Below are 9,846 nucleotides of genomic sequence, written 5' to 3' on the forward strand. Positions count from 1 at the left end.
CCCCCCCCCCCTCCCCCCCGGTGCAATTTTAATTCTCGCGATCTTCTTCCACGCTTGCAATTTCAAACGAGATACGAATGCCCGGTTTAAATTTCCACGCGAACGCGAATTAGAATTCCAATTGGAATAAGAATTTGAAAGTAAATTTAAGTTATTTGAAATATCCGGAGAAGATTTCCAAGAGTAATATCTGTTCGTTTATACGAATTTTTTACCCGTTTATATCACCGTGGATTATCAGATATAATTTGATTGCACAGACCTGGCTATTTAGGCGAATTAAATCGGTGTCTACGAGTCCGATATAACGCAACGCGTCTAACAAACTCGGTGTTTAAAACGGAACTGGAACTTCCCTTCGTCGATAAGATCTCGAGAGTCCGGGACGAGTGAATTTATACGGAAAGTCTGGCGTGTGTGCGTGCGTGCGTGTGTGCGCGTGGTTTCGTTCCTTCATGACCGAGTGATCCTTTCTTCGGTTTCGTGGGGAAACACGGCGAGGCCGGATCTACGCTGCTGGTTCTCACAGTTAAGCGAATGTCGGCTTGGAACCGCACATAATTAAAGAACAAGGGAGATTGTTCCCTTCCAACGTCTGATATTTCGGTCTATCGCCCTGTTCTCGCAGCCGGATTGCGGCGTACGGCTTAAACAACGCTCGCTATTGCGTGAAACCCTATTACGAAGTCACTCTCCACCCGGAAACAATGCCAATATTTAACCCTCCGAAACGTACGAGAAAATCTGTCGCGGTGCAATTCTCGGGCAACTCTGAGTATACCGGGAATCGCGATTAACTTCCGCGTCGTGAACTTCGTCTCTTGGAAGATGGTTAGGCGCTATCAGCGTTTAACCTTTAATCGCGTCTTTGCGTTTCTCTCTCGTTCACGAATAATTTCTCATCTAAATTTCGATTCGCGATAACGTTTACCATGCCGCGTACGAATTTCGCGAGTTTGCATAACGCGTTTAATCGCGAACGTCTACGTTGCTCGAGATACAATTGTATACGCGCAAAGACGGATGTAGAGTAACACCGGAACGATAACAGTAATATCGGACGAATGGTAACGCGTCGAAATTGCGCAATGATTCCAACGTCGCGGGCTCTATTAAATCATTCCCACGAGAACCGTATAAAACTTGAGAGAATCATTCGATTAAACGCTACGTGACAACGACGAAAACGAGACTCCGACGCGAGACCCAACAATGGCTTCTGTGTGTATACGTACCAGTTTCGTTGCGTAATAGGCCGAAACTATGGAAGCGGAGCACGCTAAACTCGTGCATCGATCGACAACCTTCGAGTCGAAAGAGCGCAAAAGGCGTCATCGGTAATTATTAGGAAATACTCTTCGCCGTTTCGCGCGTCGCGTATACGAAATTCTACGAGGAAATTGACGGAAACCGACGAAACGAGTTTGCAATTTTCATCCGAAATAAATACTTTATCGAAATTCAGGGAACGATGGACGCGTATGTACGATACATAGCGTACTCGTAATTCCACACGGTTGCGCGAACTTGGGTAATTATTCACAGATGAATCATCGACTTGGCGCATACTTTTAGCAGTGATGGTAATACAACCTGTTACGTTGTTGAATCTTACGCGGTAAAATACGTGCGATCGATTGTTCAACTACCGCGGCAAACGTCGTGACGCACGGTTATCCAGAGTCGAATGAAAAAAAAAGAAGCTTAACGTCTGGTTAATCGCGATCAATTACTACTAAGTAGGATTAATCGAGTTTAAAGGATAAACTATACCGTTCGAGCGTGTTTAACCCAATTTGACTGGCGATCGGTAAACCACGCCCCACTTAGTTTCCGTAACAATGGCAACGGATCGTTTTCGGGAATCGAGCCGTATCGATTCGCCGACTAGAGTTAGCCGCTTTTCTGAAACAGCCTTCTTAAAAAGAACCGGTCGAACGCATAGGTGAAGAAATACTAGATGGTCGAAACTGCGATAGCTGAAAGTTTGGACTGCTCGGAGGAGACGATCGTGTGACGATCGTGGAGGAACTGACGGTTAAGAAGGATCGTGGACGATTAATCGGAGTTCGCTGGTAATCGCGGTAGATGAAGGGGGCCGAGCGACGAACAACTGCGACTGAAACGATGCCGTGGTGTCGTGGTCGTGGTTGTCGTGGTCGTCGTCATCGTTGAATCTAACGCGTGGCGCGTGAATAGAGCGGCCAAGCTCGGTGTAGTCGAGTTGCGTAACGCGTGGCCGGTGAGAGAACGCAGAGGGAACGCAGTGGGAACGCAGAGGGAACGAAGAAGGTGAAAAGAAGCGTGAAACGTGCCGCGGCGGGCTGGCTAAACCGAGCCGGATCAACCGAGCAGAGATCCTTCTCGAGATCATCGGGAATGACGACCGCTCGATTTGGACCGATGAAAGGACGCAGAAAGGAAGACGGTCCAACGGCGGTACGAGAATGACATCGACCAGGACGGTGGTCGGGATCTCGAGGCTGCTCGTCCTCGTGCCTGTCACCGTCTGCGCGACCATTTCTTACAACCTCAACGAACAACCGCCGCGATGCAGCGACCGAACACCACCTCCCCGTATGTATATGCGACCCTAGCCTCTGCGCCCGACCCTCCTCGCGACCCTTATTCTTCGCAAATTCGATCAATCTTCCTGCAGAGTTAGACAATTGCTTCGCGTAAGCCGAACGAACGAATCCGAGAGCACGTAGTCGGAGCACAGTCGACGACCAACGTGTTCCAGACCAAAGTACAAGCTAGAATGTATAATTCGCGATTGCGAATTTTTCAGAGACATTGGCAAAGTGTCGATACGACGTCGATTGTATGAACAACGCTTATTGCTGGAACCAGGAAGCCTGTTTGTGCAAAGACGAATATATCGTCTATAAGAATCGTACGCACGTGGAGTGCCTGAAAGGTAAACCTTTCGAATTTTTATTTCACCCTCGTCTCGAGTACCGCGTCATTGCCGTTAACCATGCTCTACGATTATTTAATCTGCTCGTTACGCGTTCTCACGTTCCCTTCTGTGTATCCTATACATCCTTTCCTCTTTATACCACGTCGCGCGCGTTTATCGATATTTTTCAACGGTCATCTTTTGATTAAGTTCATCCTGTCCCTTAACTTCTTCTCGCGGCCTCGTTCCACTCGAATAAAGATAATCTCGTTATCCACGCGTCGGGATATTTCGTCCTAAACGTATTTTCGTTCGAAGGAGGAACGGGAAAAGACGATCGAATGGAGTAAAAAGTTTCGATTAATCGACCGATCCCGTAGGTGAGTCGGAATCGTGTCGCCGACCTCGGAAAACGTGATTCCACCAACATCTTCCTTCGTCCGTATTCCTAGCCGTGTCCCTTTCTCACGGTCGCCCGCCTTCTAGAGCGTGTCGATTCGTACCGCTCGTCCCTCCGACAAACCATCCACCATATTTTCCTCCTCTTCTCGCCTAATGTCTTTAGCCTTTAAAGAAATAACGAGGAAACCGAGTTGTTGCCAGTTGAAATGGAACGGAGAAGAATTTGTTCGCAGTGGCGAATGCTATCGGAGACCGTTGCGAAGTGGACATTCAGTGTCGCGTGACCTTCGCCCCTTTCTCGGAGTGCCGGCGAAATATCTGCCAATGCTCCGACGGTTCTCACTACGTGGAAGGCAGATGTTACGAGTCCGTAGGTGAGTGTACTTTGCTTCCTGCGAAACGCTTGCGTTTCCTCTACCGCGTCCATAAAGGGCCACGCTGTATAATTATTTCGTCGTCTTCGCACGCCCGATTCGTAGCCCGAATTCGTTATGCCAACGACGCGATTCCAAGGTTTACTCGCGAGTTCGTGTCATCTTCTCGGATTTAAATTTCCAGCCAAACTAAGAAAGCGATCGTTTGTTCAGGTTTGGGACAAGCTTGCCAGACGCATCGGAATTGCTACATCAAAGACAGCTACTGCGTGACGGGATTTTGCGCGTGCACATTGAAGTATCATCCGAATCCTCGCAATGACGGCTGCATACCGAGTGCCGGTAAGCGTTTCTAACTCGTTTCGTCGTGTTCGCGCATTTACGTAATAAAGCGCGCGACACCCAACACCGTGAACACGTTTCGTTTGGAAACGCGAAGAATAGAATGGAAGTGATTTCCGTGCTTCGGCAGAGTTGGACGACGAGTGCACGAACGATTACGAATGCGTCGCGGAGAATTCGAGATGCAGCCAGCAGGTCTGTTCGTGCGAAGCGGGTCACGTGCTGTCGAAGGACGGCAAGCGATGTCTGAAAGCTAGGTACTCGGTCGGAGAACCGTGTCACGAGGATGTTCAGTGTCAGATGTTCCTGAAAAGTACCGTGTGTGGACCTAATGGCAAATGCAGCTGCATCGACAACTTTCATCAGAGCGGCCCCGTGTGTCTGAGAGACAGCCGTGAGTAGATACCGATATCGCTACGCGACAAAATCAAACGAATTCGACCAACGAAATGAATTGTCGTTTCGCAGTGTTGAACAATCGATGCCAAAGTCACAGAGAGTGCGTTACCGCGACCCACAGACACTCCAACTCCACCGAAGTGACGAGCGTTGATTGCGTCGGTGGTATGCCTTCATTTTCTCTTTCGTTAACCACGCCGATGTTACGCATCTTTTTTAACGATACTTATCTTTTTCCAGGCATTTGCATGTGCGCCAAGGACTATATCATGACGGAATTCAACGAGTGCGTCGGATATAGCGATAACGGTAATTCCTTCTTCTCTTACGCATTTCGTTCTTTATACAACGAAAACGTTCGCATTCCGTTCTCAATCATCGATAAATTTTATTTATTTTTAGGCGCCGCAACCGCACACTCCTGGCAGCAAATATTACGCATTTTACCTTTCCTCTTTTTCGCCAGTTTTTCCATACTTTAAAACAACGCGCGCTGTTTGAAGCCAGTCGTTTGTAATGGTATTTAAAAAGATATAATAGTTATTTTCAATTTACGATAACTTTAATCGTTTTAATTGTACAACTATATTTATTCAAATACGTTCCGATTCATTGTAAATACGCCGCATCGATGTAGATAGAAGAGAGAACGCATCGCTACCAAAGATAAATCCATTTTCTATATGCACGGATTCTCGGCAAATGCATATTTCTTCGCGTCTTTCAACGATATTCGCTTTTCAACGTGAATCGTACAAGCGCTATCACGCAACGATAATGATCGATTATTTCGTTATTTTCGTTGGCGTAGCGCGCCATATTCGAATAAATAGCAACGAAGGATAAATAATAGGAAAATACGTGCGACGATATAGGAACGATCTGTAACGTTTAATCTGTTTCCCCGCATTTTTCGAATGTTGCATTAAACGAGTTTTTTCCCTCCGGAAACGGATACTCTCCAGTCTTCTTTTATCATGTCCGCAGCCTTTTCAGCGATCATATAAGCGGGCGCATTGGTATGGCCTGCTATTATAGTTGGTATTATACTGGCATCCACGACTCTGAGACCATTGATTCCGTGCACTCGTAACCTATGGTCCACCACACCTGAGTTCCCTCTCGGAGCCATCTTGCACGTTCCTACGAAATGACCTAAGGTCGTGCTCACGTGCCGAGCAGTGCATGCCCAGTACGGATCGGTACCGAACGAGATATGCTTGCATCCTGGAAACGCGACTCGCAATAACGTCGCGTTGAAACGTTTGAATGCTTTCGTCGATGCCAATTCTACCGCCTGAAAAAATATTTCAAAACATTAACATTCGATAATTTTACAAAACTAATAACGAGAAGAAGAATAATTAAGATTATCGATAACGAATTGTAGTGGTAGAAATACTAAAATAACACTGTCCAACAAATTTTCACGTTTCCCTCTAATATTCATTAGGCGATTTTCGCGGATGATTCGTGATGATTCGTGATGAATCGGCAAACGAAATTGCTCTACCGCCCTCAGTTTCCGAAAGATCCACGCTAAAATCGTTATCCGGTAGATCTCATTTTTCTCACATCTACAACGTTTATATGTTTTCATGTGCTTTTCTATATACTAATCGAAAAATTATAAGAAATGTCCCTACATTAATTGTAATTCGAAACAGTTTCGTTACTCGATACGTAAATACGAATTACTTTTTAATATAATGTAATTAAAAAATAAATTCCCACACAATTTTTAAGATGAGAATGAATCTTCTAACGTTTTTTCCATTCATGTAATACCTCGTTTTAGCCAAAAATATTGAGAAAATAAAAATATTTTGACATACATATACGTATCACAGAAATTTATCCTATGAAAGTGCGAATGTAGTTTTAGTTTATAAAACATGTATAAATAATCAAATTTATTATTAATAACAAATTGTTCACAACGTAAATTTATAATAAAAGTGAAAAAGTTAATAAATTACTGGTTATTGCTTCGACTTGCAACGTAGTTATGTCAAAAGGTACTTATAATTTACAAAATGTTTATAAATTAATACACTTATTCTTAATAATAAATTAATTTTGTTAATAACAAATTGTCCAGAATGTAAACTTAAAATAATAATGAAAAAAATACTAAATTATTGGTTATTAATGCGGAAAAAGAAGAATTAATGGGATCGGTGAAGTTCGGAAATTTCTAATCGGAGTGGGGAATTCGGCCGATCGGAAGCTATATAAAGGGCGACGCGACGCAGCACAATTCATTTGTCGGTTCGGTCTCGTGGGTGTAACATCTAAATTTTTGTAGTGCGCGAGGGGTGGGGGTTCGAAATGAGGTTGGGGCTGGCCACCCCACCCTCATCCCACCCCATTAAACAATTTACTAATAATTTCTGTTTTCTTTTCAGGAATTAATTTTTTTTTTTATTTACAGGTTTAATTATTTTTTCTTTTCTCAGCTCTTAATAATTTTTTATCGTTTCAGATTTTATTTCTCCAGTTTCATTTATTTTTATTTAAACATTCGAATATTTCGTATAATATTCGAATGTTACGTCGTTGGTTTTTTTGTTTATCATCGTTGGGATGTTTATATCTCATCGTTGTGTTTTGCATAGGTTTCTTTTCAAGTTCTAATTACATTTTTCTTTCAGGCTTTAATTATTTTCATTTTTTCAGATTTTATTTCTTCATTTTTATTTATTTATATTTGAGAATTCGAATATTTCGGATAATATTCGAATGTTTCGTCGTTGATTTGTCTATGTCTCTTCGTTGGTTTGTTTCTCTCTCATCGCTGGGTTGTTCCTTCCACTTGGTTAACCTTCATGGTTTCTGTTCGTTCGTTTTCCTTCCTCTCACTAATCCGTTTCCTTTCAGGATATATTAACCATAATATATTCTGTTTTAGCTTTTAGGATTCTCAAAATTCTTAAGTTTCCTTGAGACTTCATTTGGGACGCATCAATGGGCGACGCAAGATGCGTGTGTTTAGACCTAAGTATTTGTAAGATAGATCACTAGACTAAGTATCATGTGCGCGTTATCCGTACAAAGGTAAGCTACCTAACTTGGAGCGAAATATTTCAATTCTCTATTATCTTCTTATCCCTGTCGTTTACCAAATAGAACATAATTGTTCTCGCGATAAACGCGATTGTTCTTAAGTACCGACTAGCCTGCGCGACGTACTCCCATGTACTCGACAACTTCACGTCTCATAAGTCATCCTCACGACTCGTCTCCGACACTCATTTCCAGTCACTGTCAATCTCGTCAAGCATCGAGTTCCAGGGTGGCCCCCGGGTCACTGTTTCTTCTGGACTTGATGCGGGGGTCCAGCTGCCCCGGTCGCGTACGCGACTGGGGTTCGGGTACGCAGTTGGACGGACATAGTGTCTACGGTTAGACCACAGGGATGATTAAGTTCTACCCCGTGTGGCTGGGATGCGAAGTGTCTGTCTGGCTTGCAATGCCCCGCCGGACCCTCGTATCGACTCTGGGGTTTCGGTGGGTTCGGGGACTATCCTTGGTCCACGTGTAAGTCTTGACGAGAACGACAGTGACTGGACTTGAACTAGGACCGATCGGGAGGGTGCCGAGGCATGAAGTTGTCTTGTACACGGGAGTACATCTCGTCGGCTAGTCGGTCTTTCGAATAATCGCGAGTTCGTTCGGGCGCGTCGCGATTTTAACTTAGTTTTCCTTTGCTCGCGTTTTTCATATTTGATTCCCGAATATTGTGGGAACTTGAAAATATTAGAGCCTGTTAGTGTTGCGACAGTAAAGTAATAAATTTTAGTATACCGAATCGAAGTCCCTTTGATAAGACACGAAATTTTATAAAGTGTCGGTAGAGTCATTTTAACTTAATTCGCTCCAAGTTAGATTAGAGTACCTTTGATACAGGTAACGCCAGCAGGCTGCGCCCCTAGGGCGCATGTCGGGTCTCGATGCGTAGCCACCTCCTCGTGGTGAGACCTGGTAATTGGTATCGTTTTCCAAAGAATAATTTTTGGAAAACGATACCAAGCTAAGAGCTACGCACAAAGAAAGAATAATTTTTGGAAAACGATACCAAGCTAAGAGCTACGCATAAAGTTCAAGATATTTCCTATCTTTTGTAAATTTTCGATGTTTCAGTTAAACATTTGACGATTTTTGGGGCTGCGAGAGGTTAGTGGTTGGAATTCTTGGCAATGACGTCATTCAAATACAGTTATAGTTCATAAAAATGTATAAATAATCCAATTTGTTATTAATAATAAATTTTTCGTAGTGTAAATTTATAATACAAGAAGAGAATTAATTCGTTGGTTATTACTTGAACAATATCATACTAATGTTTAAATGCACCTATAATTTGCAAAAGTGTAAAAATTATTACACTTATTTCTAATAACAAATTGGTCACAACGTAACTTTATAATAGAAGTGGAAAAATTACTGAATTATAGGCTATTACTAGTATATATAACGTATTTGCGTGAAAATATATCTATAATTAGCAAAACGTTAATAAATTGCTACATTTATTGTTAATAACAAATATTTTGCAACGCATATTAACGATAAAAGTAAAAAAAGTTAATAAATTACTAGCTACTGCTTAAACAAACAACGTATTTGTATTGAAATGTATTCGTAACTTACAAAAAGCTAATAAAGTAATAAATTTAGTGTCAATAGCAAATTAAAATTGTGATGACAAATAGTTTGTAACGTATATTAACGATAAAAGTCAAAAAAGTTAATAAATTATTAGCTACTACTTCAACAAATATCGTACTTGTATTAAACTGTATTTATAACTTACAAAAAGTTAATAAATTAATAAATTTATTGTTAATAACAAATTAAAATCCTTGATAACAAATAGTTTGCAACGTATATTAACGATGAAAGTCAAAAAAGTTAATAAATTATTAGTTATTACAGCGAAAAAGTAACTTTCAAAGGAATCGGTAAAGTTCGGAAATTTTCGCTGATTTTCGGCCGGCCGCCGCTATATAAGGGGCCCGCGTACAGGCTCGAGCCAGTTGTCGCTTCCACGTCGGAAGGTCCGCGTTAATATTTTCTTTTTGTTTCAGGTTTTAATTATCTTTCTTTTTTTTCCAGATTCTATTTCTTTTATTCTAGATTTCATTGTTTATGCATTCAAGTGTTTTGTACGATATGCGAATGCTTCGTCGTTGGTTTATTTGTGTATCATCGTTGGCTAGATCAATGGCTATTCAGTGGCCATTGTCCACTCTCTTAAATAATTTAACAATAATTTCTTCTTTCAGGTTCTAATTATTTTTCTTCTTCCAGATTTTATTTCTTTCATTCTATTTGTCTTTTTGTTTCAGCATTCGAGTATTTCGTACAATATTCGAATGCTTCGTCGTTGGTTTACTTATGTCTCATCGTTGGCTAAATCTTTCC

The 9,846-nt window shown here is 41.9% G+C and overlaps 3 protein-coding genes across 6 annotated transcripts in view; 1 reads left to right on the top strand and 2 right to left on the bottom strand.

Moving 5' to 3' along the window:
* LOC108545274 (tenascin) overlaps positions 1-1,899 on the bottom strand; it is a 7,620-nt gene extending 5,721 nt beyond the window's left edge. The window contains exon 1 of the mRNA XM_017896807.1: positions 1,236-1,899. Coding sequence (XP_017752296.1) covers positions 1,236-1,335 — 100 coding nt within the window. The 5' untranslated portion in view covers positions 1,336-1,899. The remainder of the gene's footprint in view (positions 1-1,235) is intronic.
* The window catches only part of LOC108545273 (prion-like-(Q/N-rich) domain-bearing protein 25), a 5,509-nt gene extending 589 nt beyond the window's left edge, over positions 1-4,920 (top strand). The window contains exons 2-9 of one of the 4 annotated variants that reach the window (XM_017896805.1): positions 1,946-2,577; positions 2,792-2,920; positions 3,538-3,678; positions 3,892-4,020; positions 4,151-4,414; positions 4,489-4,584; positions 4,660-4,728; positions 4,822-4,920. In XM_017896805.1, the coding sequence (XP_017752294.1) occupies positions 2,448-2,577; positions 2,792-2,920; positions 3,538-3,678; positions 3,892-4,020; positions 4,151-4,414; positions 4,489-4,584; positions 4,660-4,728; positions 4,822-4,901 (1,038 nt within the window). In that variant the 5' untranslated portion in view covers positions 1,946-2,447 and the 3' untranslated portion in view covers positions 4,902-4,920. Of the gene's footprint in view, positions 1-1,914; positions 2,578-2,791; positions 2,921-3,537; positions 3,679-3,891; positions 4,021-4,150; positions 4,415-4,488; positions 4,585-4,659; positions 4,729-4,821 lie in introns of all 4 variants that reach the window. The other 3 variants (XM_017896803.1, XM_017896804.1, XM_017896806.1) reach the window with 3 other exon arrangements.
* Positions 4,921-5,326: 406 nt separating this feature from the next.
* Positions 5,327-9,846, bottom strand: part of LOC108545271 (glucose dehydrogenase [FAD, quinone]) — a 13,670-nt gene continuing 9,150 nt past the window's right edge. The window contains exon 5 of the mRNA XM_017896799.1: positions 5,327-5,716. Coding sequence (XP_017752288.1) covers positions 5,345-5,716 — 372 coding nt within the window. The 3' untranslated portion in view covers positions 5,327-5,344. The remainder of the gene's footprint in view (positions 5,717-9,846) is intronic.

This window comes from Eufriesea mexicana, unplaced genomic scaffold (assembly GCF_001483705.2).
Source record: "Eufriesea mexicana isolate 0111107269 unplaced genomic scaffold, ASM148370v2 scaffold385, whole genome shotgun sequence".
In the NCBI taxonomy this organism is placed as follows: domain Eukaryota; kingdom Metazoa; phylum Arthropoda; class Insecta; order Hymenoptera; family Apidae; genus Eufriesea; species Eufriesea mexicana.